The sequence below is a fragment of the Heliangelus exortis genome, chromosome 2, assembly GCF_036169615.1.
Source record: "Heliangelus exortis chromosome 2, bHelExo1.hap1, whole genome shotgun sequence".
In the NCBI taxonomy this organism is placed as follows: domain Eukaryota; kingdom Metazoa; phylum Chordata; class Aves; order Apodiformes; family Trochilidae; genus Heliangelus; species Heliangelus exortis.
In genome coordinates this window covers 10,641,889-10,664,240 of record NC_092423.1, presented here as the reverse complement: position 1 = coordinate 10,664,240, position 22,352 = coordinate 10,641,889, and the positions used below count along the sequence as shown (strand labels likewise).

Below are 22,352 nucleotides of genomic sequence, written 5' to 3'. Positions count from 1 at the left end.
TATATTTTGAGTATCTTTTTCTAGCAAATGGCATCATACTGTATTTGTGTTGAAATACAGTCCACTAGGGGGTCAAATGATTTTATAGAGGACAGAGAACAAATGTAATAAATCTTTGAAGTTTTAGTGTGTGCCTGATTATTAAAAATACTGAATTTGTATAAGAACATGGTATAACAATCTGGTTAAATGCTTGAGTGTAAGAACCGGAAAGAGTTACATAAGCTGTTTGTCATCTGATATTTGATGCTATCAGGTTAACTAGGGCTTTCCTCTCCACCATTTGTTATCACTATGTTAAATTAAACATTACCACTCTTTTTGGGTTCACGTTATTAGAAGGTTCTGCTTTCTTTTACTTTCTCAATAGAATTTTATAGTTTCAGAGTTTATCAGTAAATATTTACAGATTCAACAAAGCTGCCAGTCTTGCTATACTTTTTATGCCTTCTGGATTTTTTTGTAGTAAGTGTCTAGTGTTTCAGCTAGAAAGCAGGGGGAGGGGGCTTTTAAACACCCGTTATGCATTGTATTATTTATGATTATATTTAAAGAGTGTTTTAACACTAAAGAATAAACTCTGGTTGAATAATATTAGATGCAGTGCAGTAAACAGATGTTACACACTTTTGCCGGTGTTAGGAGTCAGATTAAATTAAGACATGAATGTGCATATGTTTTCTTTTAGTGTAAGAACTAAATATGCATGTCAGAGCTAAGTAATGAACATTTTCTATAGGCTTGTTTGATTTCTTAGGATGCAGGTTTACCCAACTTGAATGTGCATGCTCTGGTACCGTATTTTAGCTTGAATAACAACAACAAAAAAAACCCCCACCAACAAAACAAAACAAAAAAACCCCACAAACAAACAAAAACAAACAAAAAATCAACCTCTCTCTTTTGTTCTGTTGTCTTTTCAAACATGAATTTGCAATTTCCTCACCCCCAAACCAATCAAAAGCGAATTACATTTGTCTAGGTGTGCACACAAATTTGTTTCATATGTGTTGTACTTAAAAAAAAATAAATCAGCCTATGAAATCTGGGGTTCAATAAATGGAAATGTTTCTTGCCAAAATGTGCACATTGAATCAGAGAAGATCATTTTACTCTTCAGTAATTAGTTGCTGGTAAATCAGTTAAAGATGGGAAAGGACATTTAATCTGCCTGAGGAAGAGGACAGGGAGTCCTGCAGAAGATGGTCAGGAGTTTACTCAGCTTTCTTGAAAATTGGGTGTCCATTTTCATCTGCACAGAACTCCTGCATGGTTCCTTTAGAGAGATTAACTAAGTCATGTAGCAAATGTTCACAGGAAAAGGAGCCTTAGTCTTAGTGAATAAGAGCTCCTGACTACAGGGGCTAGTAAAGGGGGTAGTGGGTCAGTGGAGTGAAAGGAGAAGAAACCTTCAATGTTTCAGTCTAGACAGCAGCAAAAAGGATGGCTGACAATTTGGTGCAGAGCCCAGCACTTCTTTTCATAGCTGTAAACATTCAAAGGATAGTAAGTTGTGCTGCAACACTGGTTGTATAAGCTATTTTGAAAGCTAATATTTAACAGTCCAGAGAGAAAAATATTTCTTCTGTTGGCCATCAATCCAGCAAGACACCCTGGCATGCAGTGGAGTGGGAACATGCCTGGATTCCCAAGGGAGCTGAAAGGGAATTTGTTATAGAGGCTTAAAAGTACAGATGTTTGAAATGTAACAAATTTAGAATAAGGTGCTAATGCCTCTAAGTTTTTTTTAAACCCTGAAAGCTCAAATTTGAAGGCATTAAGCTTATGTTGTGGAAGGAGGAGAAGGAATGAAATTTCTTTTGAGAATAAAAAGGTGAAGTTGATAACATGAAAAAGTAATACTGTGCAAGATTTTTCAAGTGCATCCTTACAGCTATGGTTCATGCCAAGCTTTTCAGTAGTTTAAACATTTAAAATCTGCATCTCTGCTTTCAGTAGTGGTATCAGTGCTTGTGGGAATCTGGAGATGTGGGTTATCAGCGAATGGTTTTTTTACTGCTTAAAATCGGGGGCACTAGGTGTCTGTAATTTTGTGTAACAGCAAGACTGAATCAGGATAAAGTTCTTTATATCTTGCTTGTGTAGATAGCTATGCTATTCAGTTTTTTCTTTCTTTAACTCTCCTGGTCCTGGCTTTTCACTGGACATAAGCATTTAAAATATAAATGTTACTGCTGTAAATGCCCACTGAAGATGGGATTGAAAAAGAGCATCTGGATATCATAACAGTTCATAACTGATTCTGGTCTTCTGAATAAGACAGCACAGTTGTAAATCTGGGTAGTGAGTGATCAAAGTGCTAAACTTAGTTTTTATGTCACTTCTCTTTAAAAAGTGTTCAACATCACTTCTGTGCCAGCTGGAAGTTTAGAAAAACATTACATGAAGAATGTCTTCAAATGCTTTTGATAAAGTGTTCCACTTCCTGTAAGCTTGAAGACTGTTATCTTTCAGTGAGTGTTTATTCTTAATGGGTTCTGAGTGGTGGATATGAACTTAGACTGTGTAATGGAAGGGCTTTTGGCTGGGCTGCCAGGCAGCAGGCACTGCTCAGGTTGCATTCATTGTTTGCACTAACTTATTCTGAGTCTTAGGAATATTGTCTGTAAAATTTGACATGTTGTGGCACACTGCTGAAGTTATTTGTTGTAAATCTCACACCCTGAGAAGTAAAGTTCTTGTTTTAGAAGTGGTCCAGTGACCTTCATTTAATTCTAGAGAAAACTGCTAGCTAGGTGTGAAAAATGTTTCTGTGTCAAGAGACCAGTATTATGTCAGAGGTTCTGCATGTGGATCTTTCAGAAAGTGGAAGCCATTCAGAAGCCTACAACTTGCAGTCCTTTTCCATCTGGAAAGAAGAAAAAAAGGGTGCAAACAATGATTCAGGAAAAATTACAAGATCTTGTTAAACTGCGTAGAGAATAAAGCAATCTGGTTACACAGTTGACTTTATATTGAAGCCTGAGTTATGATATACATTATTAGTATGCTACTATTTTATAGTAATTCTGAAAGTATGCAGCACCAGAAGAAAAACCTGTGGTAGAGGACTGAAGGCTTAAGAGTTTGTGTTTAGAAAGAGTTAACATGAGCGAAGAAAAGCTGTGATTCTCTCTAGGAGACCTACTACACAGTGCTTAGGGTAGATTCTGCCTCCAAGTATGACAGGAATTCATGTCAATGTATTTCCAGGTGTTTGGAAGGAAATTGTGTAACCACTGTTGGTAAAGCAAGGGATTTTTGTTGTATGTGTTCTTCAGGTGATTAAGCAAGGATGCTTCTGGAAGTTAGTGATGCTTATTTTTTAGTTTCTAGGCTTAACAGTTTTTCTCCAGTTGGAGTTGCAAATGCTGAGTGTCAGGCTAGCAGAAGGATTTCCCAGCTCCCTTACTGGCAGACTACTGTTCTGTCATTCTTCCAGAGCAGCTGCTTCTAATGTGTATCCCAGAGGATTTTTATTTTTTTTTTTTATGGCAAGCTGCTGCTAAGAAGGTTTCTGGGTAGCTTTGTATTGTAGCCTGCTTGCTCCATCTCTGCTAAAGCAGCAGCAATTAGGCAAATTTTATCTAGTTTTTGTACTGGTGATTTATAGTGCTGAAAAGTAATGCAGTTTTTGACACTACCAGTATGAGTGAAGCATATTTAACAGTTATTGGAGTGAAAGATACATGTGGAGAAATTGAAACTGTTGTGCTTTGTCTCAGCATCCTTCGGTTCTGAATTGCTTGACTGGCTTTGTGGCTGCTGTTTCAGTCCTGTCAGAACCCTAAAGCATCTCTAGGCAGGGCTTTTCTTTTCCAAGTACAGCATTATTGTACATTGCCAAAGACATTGTTTGCCACAGAAGTTGGGGGAAATACCCAGGTGAGAATATTGTGGTGTCATACCAGGGCTGCAGAGGGATTCACAGCTGCCACATTTTTAAGCTGATTGCTGTTTGATTTTTTTTTTTTTCACCTTGATGCCCATGCTGACTCTGAAGCAAATAACTTGTGAGACAGTGGAGAATATGGTCGAGATGAGACTGGAAAATTTATGCTGAGTAGCTGTTCATACTTTGTTGTGGCAGCTCCTAGGACTTGCTGATAATGTCAGTTCACGTGGGATGACAGGAATGTTTTAGGAACATCTGGTGGTGCCCCAAGCGTGTGTTTCCAATACCAGTCTTGTCTCATACATTCATATCTAACTCAAAGGGCATGTAGTGTGCTTTTTTGTTTAATTATTTTTTTTAGGGTTTATTTGATTTTCCAGTGTGTTGTCCAAACACTTAAATGGCTTCTGTCCCAGTTTATAAATAAATACCATCCTTAACCTTGCTTGGCATAAAAACTGTTTCTTCCATTTGGATATTTTTCCACTGTTTACAATGTTTCCATTTTACTTAAGGGTTTTATAGCCCATAGCAATGACTCCAGGGCCCTTCCACACCTCCTGTATCACTGCATCTAACGTGTAGGGTTTTTTTGAGTGCCCGACCCAACTGTCTATTGTATGATTTTTTTCAACATTCTATTTTCTTTTTATTTTTTAATTTTTTTGTTGCTGTTGGATGTGGGCAATTACTACAAAAACCTGTGCTGTTTATTTTATGAATTTAATTTTCATAGTGATGTGCACAGGCCCTTCTAGCTACTTTTTTATGAAGTACCCTGTGGGCTTAAATAATTATTCAATGTATTCATTGAAACTGAATTTTATGTATTCAGCCTGCTTCTGGATCTTCCAGATCTTTCTATTGAAAGACATATGCAACATGCCCCGAATGAGTCAGTGAAAATGTTTCAAGAGTCCTTGCTTAATCCCTATACTGAAAACATACAGCATTTGCAATGATGAATAAGAGTTTTTACTGTGCAAAGGTTAATAATTTCAATGTATTTAAGGCTGCAAACACAAAATCCATGCCAAAGCATGCTAAACAGAATCAGATTACCAGAAAAATAATGGAAATTGCAGTTGTTAGTTAGTTCAATAGCAAGTGCCTGTGGTTAATTGCAGCTTTTTTGAGGAACCTTAGTTATTAAGCATTTAACCTTCTCTTTTAGGGATACTGACTCCTGCAGTTCTGCAACAGTAAATATTTAGTGCATTTTTTCCTTGCAATTCAGAAGATATGGAAGGTACAGTATTTGTGGTGTTGAAGTAATTAGGAAAATTGCCAGGATAACTCTGGACATGGATTATTGGAGTAACAGGAGGCAACCTGGCTGCTCTGCTTTCCCTTCCAGCTCCCCCTTTTTCTTACCTCCTGTTAGAAAGAAAAGTTTGTCCCCTCAGTCTGTGTTTGAGGATCTCCAGGTTGTGTTGAGAAGCAAAAGGCAAGGGATTCCTCACTTCATCTACTGCTGTGCCTTGTTTCTCCAGAGAGAGAGGACTGCTGTGTGGAATATATGGGCTTAATTCATCAGCCCTGCTCAGCTCTGTTTTATTTAAAATGTCCTTAGGCCAGCCTGCTTTACCAGCTGGAAAACACCAGTTAAAATGAGCTTGAATACCACTTGTACTGAATAACACTTGTTATTGTCTCCATGCTGAGATTTTTAATTCTTTTACTAAATTTCTCTGGCCTTTTTGAGCTACAGGTGCAGGTAGTTTAAACAAATTAATATGACAGTTGTAATTAAAAGGATAATTTAATTTTAATGTGTTTCTTTTCTACCACACCACTTAGCTTTAGGTTTAGTAACTAAACAGCTGCTTATGCTGTGTGTTTAGAAGGTGGTCTAGAGCTCTGAAGTCAGACTTCTGCTCTGTATTTCTGATGCTTTTCCTTTGCACTGATGTTGCCTGAAGAGACCATGAAGAGTAATTGTGATGCCCTTTTTTTTTTTTTTTCTTTTTTTGTATGTAATTTTAGCTTTCCAAAGTAAGCAGAAGCGATTGGGATCGAACATAAGAGATGTTGGTGAAATCTCTGCCAAACTGCTCAAGTTGCATATAACTACTGTTATCAAGAAACTTTGGTATATTGTGTGACCTTGTGGTTAATGAAAAAGTTACACCTTTTGTTTCTTCAAGATTTTAATCTGGAGCAACAAGTAATTGAAGAAACTAGATAGAAGCTTGGTAGTGCTGACTCAGAGAAGTATCTGTTAAGTGTAACTATTATAATAGATTATTTAAATGTAGTTTAAAATCGAATTAATTCTTGGGAGGTTAGGAAAAAGCTCAATGTACAGTAATGGCAGCATGGTTTCAGTTGTTTTTGTTAGTGTGGGTTTTTGGTTGGTATTTGCTGTTTTTTTAATCTAAGCTGCTTTCTCTTTTTATTTATTGTGTGTTATAGCACAGTAAGGATTTGATTGGTTTGCATCAAAAAAGTTTTCACTTCATGGGATACTCTGGTTAATAGAGGTAGTTACCTCTTTTCAATGCAGTTCCCCTTTTTCTTTTTTCTGTTCATGTAACACTTAGGACCTATGAGCTGTATTAATCATAATAATTAAATAGAAGTTAAATACAAGAAGGATTGGCTGATGAATAACCTTAAGGATGGAGAAAGGTCCTAAGATAATTCTTAGAAGAAAAGTGTTTTACAGAGAGGGGATCAGTGAATAATAACAAATACTGTGCAATTTTTATTTTAAAGTAGGATACCTTTAACCTGTGCTGAAAGCAGTTCACCATTACTTCCAGAAGGGTATTGTAACTTCTTTCTGATTTTCTTGTCACTGCTTGCTTTTAGTGACATCTCTGAAGATATGTGAAACTTCCCTTATCTGAATGAATCCCTTATGTTTAGGGCAGCAACACTGTTATTTGCACTTTGGGATTCATTTGATATAATTTGCTGATTACTGTTTGACTTTTCAAAAAATGGCCAACCAAGCCTTAGTTTGTGGTGTTTGAGTTGAATGGTTATTGTTCTTTGTCTAGCCTTGTTTCCTTAGAAAGGTTCAGATGATCATCTGGGTAGAAAACTTGAGTTAATTTACCCAGTATGAAGAGTGTATGTAGAGAATTTGAATAATAAAAAAATTGTGGGTAAGAAGTATTTCTGCTGTTACTATGGAAATAAGAGCTTGTTAGTGGTTTTCTTTTGTCCCTGTTTTGTTTTATTGTCTTCCAGAACAGAACAAGGAACTGAGTACCCTGGGCTCTTTCTGTTATCCTATTGATCATTACAAAAAATAATGTGTTTGGAAAATAATGTGTTCTGGATTGAGGTTTTAACTGCACAGGATATGAGGGCATCAGAAACAGGATGTAATCATGAGAGGTTTTAGAGCTCTGACCACAGGCAGTTGTGTGAGAAAGCTAAATCATGTATTTTTAATGTGCAGAAACAGATCTTTTGAGCACTTCCAAGTGTTCTGCAATATAATTTTTACTATTAGAACGTTCCTGGAACTTGTAATATTACAGTACTTCGGTGCTAAACATGGTTGTTAGCCTATTTCTTGCAACAGTTCTCTCTAGTTACACTAGGAATAACAAGGAACTGTGCCAAGTGGTTAAAATGAAACAGTACTTACCAAAACCTGCATGAGCAATCTAGTAACAGAAACCAAGTGGAAAATGCTTTTAGTCTTTGTCTTTGGTGAAATCTTCTGTGTCTTTCTGTTATGCTTGTCTAATAGATTTTATACAGGAGTTAACAGATTTTGCACATCACTTAGTCTGGTGCCTGTTTCTGTGTCTGGCCCTAAAATGTTTGTGCAATTGCCTTGATGTTCTTGTGCCAGTTCTGACATCTAGAGTACCAACTTCCATCTTTCAGGCTTTTCCCAGTTGTCTTTGCATAAGATTGTGTTAAAGACTCTTAAAGCAAAAAAAACCTCAAACCAAAAAACAACTTACTGCCATTAGCATTGCAGTCTCTGTAACTGAATTATATTAAGAGTGGAGTGAGTAGAAAAGCAAAGATGCAAAAGGGGTGAGGAACAGGAATGGAAGATATAATTCATTGTATTACATTCAAGTGTAGGAGTAATCTAAGCATATATAATTAAGGAGTTAATTTGGTACTAACTCAAATAATGGTAGTAGTGGGATAGATGAGGCACACTAAAGCACAAGTAATTTTTAAATCTGTGGAAAAATTAAGAGCTATGTCTGTTTAGGCAAGGTCTTAATAAAGACAGCTGGTAAAAATCCAATTAGATAAATTAGCACATATAGGTAGATGTTAGTGTATGTGCCTTCTTGCTTGTTTCCCAGCCTGTCTCAAGTGATTCCACATAATATGTGACTTTGAACTCACAAAACAACTCCTATCAAATGTTTTTGTTACAGCCAAACAGATAATCAGTCATTCATGTGCCACGTGGAATAGTTTGATAGCTGTGTGATATATTTGGAAAAAGGTCATTTGAAGATGCCAAGAACCTCTCTTTTGACAGTGGAAGTCAGCAGTATTTATAATTCTTTAAGAATCTGTAAAATTGTGTGTCTTACCTTAGTTTTGGATCTGAGAATATTGAGAAGGAGACAGACCAGAGAAGTAAGTGACATTATTGATTATGCTCTAGGGACCAGTAGCTAAAACATGGATGCTTAGATCAAATTAAAGACTGCTCAGAAGATAAATTGAGTATATTCAAGAATATGTTAGTTAGTGTTGCTTGTTAATGAAAGAATTTAATAAAAACTAAACAAAAAGCATCATTGCTAGAGCTTGCTTTCAAATCCAAGTTGTTGAAAATAGAGTTTAAAAAGCATGTATTTAATTGACTGTTCACATTTGGGGCGTATGCATAATAAAAATAACAAGTAGGCACTGCTGTTAAAACCAGTGGTACAATCTGCTATGCTATGAAGAGATTAAGACTTTGCAATTCAGTTAAGTACAGACATTGCTTCATGAAAGTCAGTATATGTAGGTCACAGTTTTTTAGTGTGTTCAAAGGCTCTTTGTGTTTCAGAAGTGTGATCTGCATCTCATTGTGGAAGCTGTTGGTATCTGAAGAAATGGGGTGGTTTTTTTTTGGGGGGGTGTCTGTTCTTCCAGAGCTTAATTGATGTTTTCCTGTCATGTGTACTTTTCATCCTGTGTATATATGTGTATACATACATATATATCTATATATATATATGGCTCTCTGTGATTTCTGAAGTTGTTTAAGAAAACACTAAAAATGTCTTTTGAAGGACTTTTCATGAAGCTTAAAATGTCTATTCTTGAGCTTAGTTTCACTGACTAAATATTTCAAGCCATGATTTATTGATATTGCACTGCTCTGCCATGAGTGAAAGGAAGCAGAGGTTCAGCCAGCACTCTGGCAGTCGAGTGTCATGTTAAAAACCCTTGAAACTTAAGAGGCAGATTTTGTTGACACGAACTTTGTCAGCTATGCTTATTGTTTTTTTAAATTCATTTGAAGTGTTAAAGCAATATTTTATTTCAGTTGCCACTATTCGATATGTGCTTGGACTTGTATCTGTGTAGAGCTGAACTGAGTTCATATTTTGGATTCTGATATTCTTATCATGAATGTTCTCTGCTTAATATGTAGCTCACTCATAGGGAGGCCCCTAAGTTTTCCTGTTTTATAAATGACTGGACATGAATAACTAAAAAGTGTTTTGTATTCGTATTAATTTTTTAAATTTTTTTTTTAGGTCCACTTTCCAGACACAGAGAGGGCAGAATGGCTCAACAAGGTAAGGTTGTTCATTAACATTGCTTCCAAATGGGAAGTGGAAGGAGAGAAATCTGAAACTAGAAAAAAAAGCAAGGCAGGATTCTGAGAACAGAATGGTTTTAATTTTCTATGCTCTTTTTATACTTGAAGCTTCTGGTCATTGATCCAATTAGTCATGAGAAAGATTAAGTCTGTTTTCATGGTCTTGCAATGATGAGTTTTGGAGAATGACTTTAATTGGCATTAAAATAATGACAGCTATAATTGTGTCGAAGTCATAGCAGCTGTAAACAGTCCTTTATGTTCTACTTATCTGGGATCCAGTTCCAGTTACTGTAGGTTTCTGACCTACAATCTAAAAATAAATCAGTTTTGCATTTTTGATTTTTATGTGTGTTGATATAAGATAAAGATCCCTGGAGCTTGGCTTTAAAAATATCTTTCATTCAAAGAGCATATAAGAATGAGCTAACTAGAAAACAGGGGGGGATGACACCAAGATAGAATTTTCAGATATGACAGTAAAATACTGTTGGTTTTTTTGTTGGGTTTTTTTTTACATCTATAAACCTATGCATGTGTTTTAAAAATGCATTTGACCCATTTTTTTTTTTTCTTATTCCTCTCTTTACTTGTAAACTTAACCCCCTTCTCCCCAACATTCAGCACCAGTGCTGAATACATGTGCATTCAAGGGATAAGAGGTGAAAATTCTTTGTACTGTTTTTTTTCCTCTTCCAGTGCTTCAGATTCATGTAAAAGTATAATACACAAATTGAGACTTCCAGAAAGCTTCCCTTTATGTAAAAAAAAACCTAATTCTCATGTCTGCAATGAACTGTGTAGGAAACGTGTATGTTTAAAACTTTGTAAAAAAATTTCTTATATATGCCTTAAAGAATATTTTCAGTAATGTGTGAAGTTGTGTTCCACGTTCCTTTTTTAATTTTGTTTTTTATTTTATTCCTGATAGACTGTAAAACAGATGTGGCCTTTTATTTGCCAGTTTATTGAGAAACTCTTCCGAGAGACCATAGAACCAGCAGTAAGAGGAGCAAACAACCACCTCAGCACCTTCAGTTTTACAAAGATTGATATTGGAAATCAGGTCAGCATCTGAAGTTTTTCTTAGAGGCTCTGTCTTACCTCCCATTTTCATGTAGCCTGTTTTAAATCTACACAAAATATTTCTCAGTGGCATTTGGTGGCGAGTCTTACTCTGGTTTTTGTTGTAACAGTAAGATAAAAATGTGTATGGATTTTTTAGCAAAGGCTTAATTTTTTTTGTTTGTTTTTTAATTTTATTACTTCTGGGGGGGAGGGTCTCTCCTTCAGAAATTTGCCTGAGAACTGGGACAGGACTCCATGTGTAATAACTTGTAGTCATGTGAAGAGCTCATAGCAATGTAATTTTAATACTATTTATGTAATGCTTTCCACTAAGTGAGCAGGGACCGTTATGCTTTTCTTGCCAGATAATCCAAGTGTTGTTACCTTTGTTGTAATAGAAGAGCTTTTTGTTACATACAGAGTTCAGTGACAAGGCTGCTAGCTCAGCTTTCCAAAGGAAAGCCATAATGTAATGCACTTACCTGCTTGTAGGAGAGCCTTGTTTGACCAGAACAAGCTAAACCTAAGTTACTTCTGGGTGCAGTAAGTTCAGGACTAGTGACTCTTACCTGCATCAACCATAACTTCTGTTGAGATGAAGCTTAACAGTTGTTTTGTGAAGTTGTCTTTTATGTTCCTCTTGCTTGCTATAAATAGTATTTTAAGTAAGGGTTTTAAAATTATTCCTCCTCCCCCCCCCTGCACCTCTGAATATCAGATAAACTGAAGGTGAGTATCAGATGTGATGAATGGGAAGTATTTTTCTCTCTCTGTGTCTCTGTTTCCTTTATATTACTGTTCATTTTACTCTACTGCACCTTTTGTGCGGGCTTTTTTTGTTTTGTTTTTTAAAAGTTGTAAATCCTTTCATTGATGGGCTCTGTATTACAATCTGTAGAATAGCATTCCTTTTAAGTAATGCTAATTTTAAGTAAGATTTAAATTAGCTCCCACGCTTCTGTACACTCCTGAGAACTTCTGAGTTCTAGACATGAGAAAGAAACAGTTATTATTACTGTATCTCACAGCCTTGATTGGGTTGAATCCTGTGAGCTGCACAGCCCCTAAAACGGTGGTAGTCTGACAGCAGGAGATTCCCATTTTACTTAAATTACTAAAAAGGTATAAATAGAAATATGGCAATTTTTCCCAAAAGGAATAACAAAAAATGTGACAGGAGATTGTGCTAAGCAAGGTCATTGTTCATCCTCTCCCACCTCTAGTGTTTGAGGAACATTTGAATCTTGGAATGTTTGATTGGTCTGTGTTGTTTCTATATGAGAGGGAGGGGGAGGGAGAGCACAAGCACTGTGGTTTAGAGAGCACAGAGTAGTTGACAAAACAACACAACTTTTGTGGAGATAACAGGTTATTTTCCCTGCATTCTGACTGGATTCTGCTTAAGGCAGCTGCATTTTTGTGAACTAAATTTAGGTTATTTTTTGTTTTAGTTGCACAGAAAGAATGCTTTCTCTGGGAGTGTTAGATGTAAGCTAGTACCAAGAAATGAGAAGTTTATTGTGGGGAGAGGGAAGGCGAGATATTAAATCTTTGGTAAATCTTCAAATCTAGTGGTCTAAACCCAGGGTAATTTCCAGGAAGGTTGTGGCTGAGTGGATCCTAACAAGGTGAACATTTTTAAACTAAACGTACCTTTTGCTTCACACCTTTTAATAATGGTTATAACAAGTTCTTCAGGCATGAATATGCATGTATTCATGTTTGTTTCAGAGTTAAGAGTTTCATATGGTATAGCTCAGTAGCAGGGTTCAACTTCTACATAATTCATTTTTTTAGCCTCTACGGATCAATGGTGTAAAAGTGTACACTGAAAATGTGGATAAGAGGCAGATCATTTTGGATCTTCAAATCAGGTAAACTGTATTATCTTATTACGATGGTGCTCATGCTTTAAAATATGTGCTTTGCTTGCTTTGGCAGTTATATTGGCCTGGAAAGAGAAGAATTGCTTTATTACAAATGTAGTTAGTTCTAATTATGTATGAATGGAGGAAGGAACTGCATACTGTAAACATGGTTTATTTGAGAAAAATATTATACCAATTCTCTACACATCATTAAAGTAACACTGGTTAATAAAATTCACATAGCTAAATCCCTGTCTTTTGAATTTTTTTCCTAATGTATTAAAACTTTTCCATGAAATTTAGCCTGATCTAGAATTTAGGATATAAGATATTTGAGGGGTTTTTTTTACTTTTCTCAGTTACATAGATGTTTTTTTTTAATAAACACATTAGAAAAAGAGAATGACAGCTACTGAAGTAAATCTGTGTATTATGTAATGCCAAAGTGACTGTGCTCTGCTGCTTCAGGTTTCTTTGCCCTTTCCTCATGACCCCTTTTGTATAGGTTTATAAATAGATATATCCAACGTTTGCCAAAGTCTTGATGCAGTCTGCAGTTAGAGCTTTTTTAAAGTTTAGTCAGTGAACCCAGTGATGTTTTTATATTTCACCATCATAGATATGTGTTACAGTGACTACTTTTAGCTGTTTGTAGCTTCTGAAAGGCCAGATTTGTCAGTCAGTTGTGATGCAGCAAAGAGCAGCCTTGTGGGTTTCTTGCTACTTCCCTTCCAGTAAGCAGAAAGGCAATTTGGATTCACAGCTTTTCTCTTTCAAGAATCAACTCCAAAGTTTGATTTTGATTATTCCTAATTTTAGATTACTTATCTAAATCTCAGCCAAGTTGAAAACTGTTCTTCTTTGTCAAAGCTGGACCCTAGAGTGGTAAGATGCTGCTCCATCCTTGCCTGGGTTTCAGAGCAGAGTAAGGCCTATTTCTGTGAGCAGGGCCCACTCTGAACCAAAACATGTTTTTTTCTGCAGGAAAAAGACAGGTTTTCAGAGCTGGATTTGGTGCTGCTGTGTGAAATACAGCAGGATTGTCTCTTGAGAGCTTGTTTCACTGGATTTGTGCTCTTAGCCCCAATGGAGAAATTTCCTTCAGTTTTCTCATTGTTGCCACTTTCGATAGCATGTGTGAGAACTGCTTCATCTCTTCAGACTTAAGTCCTTAGGAAAAGAGAGTTGTCTGGCCACTATGGACACACAGCAAAGAAAATGATTTTGAGAAACTAATTTTGAGACACTTGAGGGACCAAGTCTCTTAAGTCCATTTCTTCTCTTTAAAGCAGATTTTTTTCCACAGGAAGAAAGGGCTTTGTACAGAAATTTCATGTCCTATTACCTAGACCTGAAGGAAATCTTCACCCATGTGTCTCATTACATTACATTGCAACCTAGTTAGAGAAGTGGGAACAACAGTAGTATTATCTAGTCTAAAAGGCTGAAATAGATTCCTTGAAGTGTTTTAAATAATAGTGCTGAGTCAGCTAGGTGCCCATTGACTGCCCCAGGCTTCCGGGGAAAAAAATGGAAACAGGAGATCTTTGGAGTTACTGTCATAGCTTCTAGCAATTAAGGCTTAGACAAAACAGCCAAGGAAGGAAGTCCCATTTCATATTTAAGACCTGACCTTGACACTTTCTCATTGGGAAAGGGCTGCTTTTCAAAGGCTTTTACTTAGGCAAATTTAAGGCAACCCAGTGTCAATTGTTATGATTATTTTATTTTGTTTTTTCTAAGGATCTGTCACTGGGATTGCTTCAGTAGTGACAGAAGGGAAGACTGAGTCTCTGTAATAAGTGCTCTTGCATATTTAGATGGAGTTATGTACAGATACTAACCTTAAACTATTTCATAGGGAGTTGCCTGAAGTTGATCTAGTTTTGCAATATTGTGAAGAACAGTCTTACTGCTGGAGAGAAGTTTGTCCTTCAGAGTATTTGTCCCTGTAGATTTTAATCTCCAGTTAAATTAGTTTCTTCTAATATTTTTTCTTTTTAAGTGCATAGTTAGGAGCTTTCTATATACCCTGTATTCTATAAGTACAGTTGAGAAGGAAAAAAAATCTAAGCATTTGTCAGAATAGCATATGAAGCCAAGCCCCCTGGGAGGGTGTGGCAGGAGGGGCAGAAAGGAAGGTTTTATTTATATTTTTAGTTGTATTTATGTACATAATCTCCTTTTATCCTGCTGCTTTACCACTGTTGCTTCCTTTAGTCCTTTATCAGTTGTTTGTGATGGGGAAATATGCATTTGCTTTGGACCTTCCATATTGTATTTAAGTAGTTTCAGTGTGTTTCCACACTAGTTCTTTAGTATATTTTTGCATCTTACTTTAATTTTTTTTGCTTTTAAGTTTAGTTGCAGAAGGAGTGTGTTAGGTATAGATTTTATTCTTTGTGCAATATGATGATTCCTTCAGAGTTTTTCAGAACCTTTTGAAAGAGGTCCTGTTCACTGAGGATCCAGTTAACAACTTCAGTCTTGTAAGCAGGTGGACCAGCTAATCCAAGCAAAATCTGGAAAATGTATTTAAACATTCAATTGTTAGGCTTATGTTAAAAGACATTGTTAAAACTTATTATTTAAAAGTCTAGTTCCTGGTTGCAAAGAGGTGCAAGGGAAAAAATTTTGACTACCTGAGCAAATGAACATTAAGTCTAAATAAGTAGTTAATAAATAGAAATCTTAATTTGCTGAAGCCCATGAATGTAGTAATTATTTGGGGAAAATTAAAGGAAAATTATGGATCAGCACAAAACAAGATAAACTGTCAAACTAAATGTGAACTGTAGCAAAAAAAGCCAGAGAAGATAGATTGAGGAAATACTTGTTAATAGTGTACAACTGAGTTTTTTCAGCTTCTCATGACTCAAAAAATAGAAATAGTACAAGCTTTAGACTACGAATTTAAATACATTGAATTTTGTTTTTCATGTGACATACTTGAATGGAGAAATTCACTACTATTTCACTGGCAGAAGACATGTAAAAATGAGGTCTAAAGACTTTCTAAAAAATAACAAAGATAGTCCAAAATAAGGAATCACAGATCATTGTAAACAGGGAAATATGCTTGTCATACTCTTTGGGTTTTTTCTAATTGTCTTTTGTGGGCTACAGTGACCACATACCCATTACTGTGCTTCTGGTTCAGTACAGCTGCTGTTATGCTCTTACAAGACTGTCCTCATTAAACTGTAATCTATCTTGGTGATCTGTACTTCATAAATATTTCTGGGATATTATGAGCTGAATGTATAGAATTTGCTTACTCAACGAGTTTTCAAATTTTGTTATGTTAAAGTGGAATTCTGTATGGTTTGATGCTAATGGACACAGCCAAATATCTTAGGGTAGAAAACCATGTTTAACTGTAATATAAGGTCAAAAGGTGTTGACTTATTACCCTCAAATAAATTTGTTTCTATTTTTGCTTCAATTTGTCGTCATGGATTTTCAAACAAGCATGTTGCTTCCCAGTCTTCATAACACAAATAGTTCTGATGCTGCAGACTGCCAAGATTAAGGTTCCAGTTTCAGGTTTTAATTGACCTTGTGTCTTTGTGTCATGTTGTTATGCAATTGTATATGTGTATGTATTTATATACTTGTCTAAATATATATATTTACTATTGCTATATATAGTTAGATAGGTAAAAATAGAAATTACATCTATTTAAATAGTATATTAAAAATGATGTACCTATTTTTAAACTGTACAGTCACACTACATTCTTTCCAGGGAAAGCTCTGATCACCTTCCTTTCACATGGACCTCTGTCATGTGATGTTTTACTTCCCCCGAGTGATCATTCTACCAAAATGATTCTGTGTGGTGTTGTCTTTTGAGCAGTCCAAAATAAATTCCCAAGTTGGATGTTTACAAGAATCTTGCAGTATTATTATTTCTCTTTAATGGATTGAAAACAACTGCTTGAAATCCCAAAGACAGCCCCATCATACACAGAGCACAAGAGGCTACAGATGATTCAAATAAAGGATATCCTGAATGCAGCACCTTCAATTTCTTTTGATAGTGCTTGGTGGTCATCAGCTGGGGGAGGGAGGGGAAGGGCCACAAGTCCTGCTGTTCTGTTCTTACTCTAAGATCAATTTATTTTATTTCGACTTAGTCCTAAAATTGCCCAGTGAGGAGAGAAACTCCACTTTCTTAATTTCTCAGTTATTTCTAAAATCAGATTCCATCAGACTTATAAAGATGACTTAACAATTTTTTCACTGTACAAGGAAGGTCTGATGAATGTTCTGCAGGCAAGTCTGGACTCTACTGCAGGATTTGGAACTGGATGCCATGTAGAGAAAAAGAATTCCCTCCCCCTCCTGCAGCAGTGTCTGGCTATGTTGCAGCTGCCCTGTCTCCTCCCCAGTTAGTTCCTTCTTCCATTTTCTTGAACTGGGATATCTTTTGAGAAGGTTCTTCAGATTATTTTATTATAACTCATTTCATTATAGCCAGTGTCCTTTTCCATCCAGTCTCTCCCTAGCTGTAGCTTGGTCTTCAGTCTGTTGGTTTTTGGTTTTAGTTGTTCTGTAGAATCAGTGACTCAAGCTTTCTTGCTAAATTCCTTGTTGAGTCTCAGAATTAGTTTTCAGACCCAATGTGACTCACAGCAGCCTCAGTTCTTGGAAAAGATGCAATCATCTCTGCATGGAGCTTCAGGACAAGCAGCTGCTGCAATCTAAGTCTGAGTTGTGTGCAAATAATCTTCTAGCTTTGATGCATAGACCAAATAGACTGTTTTTTTACCATCTTCTATGTATCTATCTCTGAGATACAGGACAGCAACTGCAAAATTTCAAGTCCTTGACTTTGCATCTCCCAAAACAGGATGCAAGAACTTAGATTGTTTTTAATATATTATTTTCTAATTTCTCTCTCTTCAGTAAAGGCTCAGCTGGTTTTGACTTAATCCTTGTTTAGATCATCCAGCTTATCATGCCCAGCTCACTGGATTTATGAATCTGACTTTTTGCAAGTCAAATCTTTCAGACAACTTTGATTTTCAGTAAAATAACCACCTGTATCTAGTGTTTCTCATGGTATTAGATGAGTGTGGATTTGGGTACATGTGCTATAAATGACACCTATATAGAGCTTTCTTCAAACAGAGTATGAATCCTGTATCTTTTATTTCCCAAAAGTAAGGCTACTTACATGTTTTGTCATATGTGTGTTTCTGGAGATGATAACATAGCTCAACATTACTCTAATCAAAATAACTCAAATTAGACATGTTTTGAAGAGGATGTAATTTTTTTAACAATCCCAACTTTGTTTTAATGACTTAACTTTTTTTTGTGTATAGACTGAGATACAAAGATACATTGTCAAACAGTCCATAAAAGTGAACTGCATACTTTCTTCTTGTTTTAGTTTTGTTGGAAATTGTGAAATTGACTTGGAAATAAAGAGATACTTCTGCAGAGCTGGTGTGAAAAGTATACAGGTGAAAATTAATTTTTTTTATTTTGATCTTGAAATCATCACTGAATCATTACTTTGCAATGAAATAATTTATAAGAAAGAACAAGTAGTAGTGTAGTTTTGTTGCTTAGTATTTTTTTCTCCAGTTGCATAATATTGATATTGCATAATAATTTCAGTAACATGACTTGGCTGAAAGAGTAGATTTCTTTCAGGTGTAAATTGTTAGAAGTAGATAACATTTTGTACAGGAAAAGGTGGAGATAATTTCACATCAACATTCATGTGATGTGCAAGTCCTTAAAGGGAATAGCTTAAAGCTTAAAATTTTTGTTTTATTTAATATTTGTGTTAGATGCCATTACTAGTTTAGTTGTGATTACCTTCTGATATTACCTATAAGCATTTAACTACTTGTATTTTAGTATCTGTGTATGCCATTGTATTGGTTTGTGCCACACTTGTTTACACTGACCTGTATAAATAATCTACCTCATATTTTTAGCAAAATTACCATCAACATGACACAACATCATGTACATGAATGTAATGAATTTCTAAATCGAACTATTTAGTGCCTTTGTTAATTTTTTGGGGGCTGGATGACACGTAAATTCACATATATAAAATTCTTCCATAATCTAGAGTTTAGTGAATTAGAAGTGTGAGCATTTGCCAGTGAATGAATTTTATTTAAAACTTCAACTAAAATCCATCCTGTTGCTTTTTTCCCTCCCTTTCTGTAGATCCATGGCACTATGAGGGTTATCCTGGAACCACTAATTGGAGACATGCCCCTAATTGGAGCTCTATCCCTTTTTTTCCTTAGGAAACCTGTAAGTACTTCTGTCTGTGTTTCTACTCTTTTTAGAGTGCCAGTGGCAGCAGTCAGAAAACAACGGAGCAAGAACTGCAAAAGGAAAAAAAATGGGAAATAACTATCATTTATTGGGTTGAATTTTCACAGAAAAATAGGGCACAAGTTTTACGAATACCAGAAGAAACCAAGATGAATGATTACCTTGAAATTGTTTTCAGTCAAAGCTGTCAATTTTTTCTTGAAAATCTTCTAGATACACTTAGAATGTTTTTTAAAAAAGCATTATGTGCTATTTCTCACGACAGTCTGCAGGTGAGTGTAATCTAAGTTAAAATTCCACAAGACCTGTGTAAGGTTGTTTTAAAACCGTGGTGTTACCACACATTAAACCCAGACTGATTGTATTGAATTTACTCACTACAGTGACTGAAATTTCTATCCTAGATGGCAGGTGGGTAATTTCTGTTACGTTTACTAATGGACCCAACTATGAGAATGGATGAAGCACAGAGTTGGAAGTGGAATTCAGACTGATCAGGGCCAGTGCAGTGTGTCTGGGCTGCTCCCCTGGGGTACCTCCTGCAGCTACTGCTCCTGTGCTGCTTCCTAGGGGAGGGGTAGGAAAGCTGGTAGGGAATAGGGAGGGAGAGACCAACAGCAGGGGTGCTCCTCAACTGTTTCTGACACTTGCTCTGTTTCCCTGCATCGTGCTCTCATGGTGCTTGTCTGGGCCTTTATTTCTGGTACTCCTAGATACTTCTCCAGTCATCTTTTAATTCTAGTACCTGTGCTCAGTCCTTTCTCCCTGATCCACTCTAAGTGCCATGTGTTTGAAAAGTTCTTAACTTAGATAACTTGTACCTGTGTTAGTAAGATGAAAATAAATCAACTGAAATGCCTTTTGTTTGTGGTCTGTAGGATAAAAAAGGATGGGAAGTAGACTGGACTATGAAAATTAAGAAGTCAACCTCTCCCCAAATGTATTCAGTTTCAGAAGCATCAACAGTGCTTCTCACCCTCGTTTTTAAGCTATTGGTCAAGCTGAGCAAACTTAAGGGTGGATTGTTCAAAAAAATGCATCTTAAAATCAAACTATTCCATAATTTTGACAGTTATATGTGGACATTTAATTTTTAACAAGGAGACTTCTCTCCCCATTGCAGTGCATTTTCGTAGTGTTCATTTTTCTAACTTATGTAGAAAATTCTAAAATAATGCTTATTATAACAATAACCAAATTCTGGCCTCTTACTAGAGAACAAGTGGCTGCAGCCAAGGAAAGCTTTTCCTCAATATTTTTGTTAGAAGAGGAATTAGTTGGCAACTAGCTCTAGGGTTTTTCTTCTCATATTTTCCAGTATAAAGTAACTGGCAACAATTCCTCTTGCTCTGTATCATCTGTTTGCTAGGATTAATGGCTATATAAGGCAATGCTGTCTAAATTAGTAATTCCAAACATACTTGTTCAATGAGTTTACCAGTCTTGTATTTCTGAGTGATGCATGAAATGCATTGATGCTACAAGGGTTCTTACTTTATATGAAACTTTTTAAATACTGTATTTTGTTGTTATATAAATACAGTATGTAAAATACTGTATTTATTTGTTATTAGTACCTCCTTTTGTTGTGAAGGAGGTACTGCAAGTTTCGTCAGCTTATGAAATATGTCCAAAAATGTAAGAGCTTTCAAGAGAGAGAAGTATGTGCATTGTAACATTTTGAAGTTGTCTTTTAAATCTTTGAGCTTCAATGCTAGAGACAAGTTAACACTGTGTAAATAGTCAGGATTTCTAAGTTTTTTCGTTAATTCTCATTATGTTAACATTATCTATATTAACTGTATATTCTGGTTCTGGAAGTGCAGTTATATTTACTTTAAAAACAAATATTGCATAGTTCATTATTTTGGTTTTTGGTTCAGTTATGGAAGTGTGTGTGGCTTATTGCTGTACTGCAAATGGGTAATTTTCAAAAGCTTTTTTACTGTCATACTCAATATTGATGGTGTGTTGTAACCCAACCTGTTTCTCTTTTAAAAAAAAAAAAAAAAATCGTGACAAAACAGACATGAAAGTACTAAGACTATTGTTTTAAAAAACAATGGCTGGAAAACAGGATCCCTTCCAGGAAAATGAGCAGCTCTTCAAAAGCTTTCATGTTTGTGAGCACAGTTTTGTCCTCCACCTGCTGACTTGAGGACCACTCTCCCTCTATTCTATAGATTGGTTCTATCCTGTAGTTCTGATTTGTTTAGTATTGTTTTAGTTTCACTTAATATTGGCTGACTTGGGAAAATTCAGTGCTGGTTGTGGCTTTCAAAATGATCAGTACTGATGAAAATTGGACTCACAAGGAGTCCTTGCTCCAAGAGTGAGTCTTACTGCTGCTTTTCTAGATGATCATTCACAAGTAACAGAAAACGGGGTGTTAGTCCCCTTCTTGTCATAAATTTCTGAGAAGAAACACAGCTTATCCAGTGGAATTCCATCACTGTGCAATGTAGCAGAGTTCAATTTGTCCTGCAGAAATCTTATTCCATAACTTGATGAGCAGAAAGTAGCTCATCATCATTTTAAAATACATTGTGGCTTCTGTTCTGAGAATTAGCAGTGCTTATGGCAGCCAAATCAAGCCACAGCGTTGGCAGTGTTTAGAGGCTGCCTTTTGTGCTGCTGTGAACTCCAGTTGTGGCCCTGTACATTCTACATTCCAGTGCATTCTTTTCACTTTGTAAAGGCTTCTAGGATATTGAGAACACAAAATACATAAAAAATGGTCATTAGCTTTTAGCCTGTGTTTCTTACAGGCTACAGGGTTGTGTATATTTGTAAACCTCAGTGTCTTTATTGCATGAATTCTGAGTACAGAGCCTTGATGAGACACAAACTCCTTGGTTTTCAGGAAGGAAACAATTTGTTTTCACTGCTCTGGGCAGAGGAGGAAATGAAAGAGCTTTGAATAATATGACACTTACTATACTTCATTGGAAAGTGTAACTGGTGTTTGCAATCCTGCTCCAGGCCCGTGAGCTGGTTGGTAAGAGTCTCTGCAAGGCACATCACCCTTCTTAGCTGCAATCCGGTGTGGGAAGAGGGACCAAATCCTTCCTTGCTCCTGGCAGAGTTTCACTTGGTGACAAATCCTGAACGCAGTCTTCCCAGTGCCCTGTTAGTTCTGCAGCAGAGAACCAGCTGGCACTCCCTGAATTTAGCTAAACTAAAAGAATTATGCATTGCTCAAAGTGGTGACAGAGAAGGAAATTATAGCGTAAAGCTATTTTTTATATTTATAATCCAGAACTTTTTTTAAAGCCTGGAATACTTTTTTCTTTTCATATTCATTTCTTCATAAAGTGATTCATCAGCTGGCAGTTTTCTGCTTGCTCCCTTTTTCTCCACAGGGTGCTTCAGTTTATTAGGGTGGTGATGTTTGGGTCATCTTCATCATGCCTACAGCATAGAATGAAAATCATTATTATTTGTCTGGACTGTG

The 22,352-nt window shown here is 36.1% G+C and overlaps 1 protein-coding gene across 4 annotated transcripts in view; it reads left to right on the top strand.

Annotated features, from left to right (window-relative positions):
- The window catches only part of ESYT2 (extended synaptotagmin 2), a 75,043-nt gene that overhangs the window by 16,880 nt on the left and 35,811 nt on the right, over positions 1-22,352 (top strand). For all 4 annotated transcript variants that reach the window (XM_071734757.1, XM_071734756.1, XM_071734755.1 and 1 more), the window contains exons 2-6: positions 9,586-9,627; positions 10,582-10,716; positions 12,516-12,592; positions 17,988-18,060; positions 18,785-18,874. In XM_071734757.1, coding sequence (XP_071590858.1) covers positions 9,586-9,627; positions 10,582-10,716; positions 12,516-12,592; positions 17,988-18,060; positions 18,785-18,874 — 417 coding nt within the window. The remainder of the gene's footprint in view (positions 1-9,585; positions 9,628-10,581; positions 10,717-12,515; positions 12,593-17,987; positions 18,061-18,784; positions 18,875-22,352) is intronic.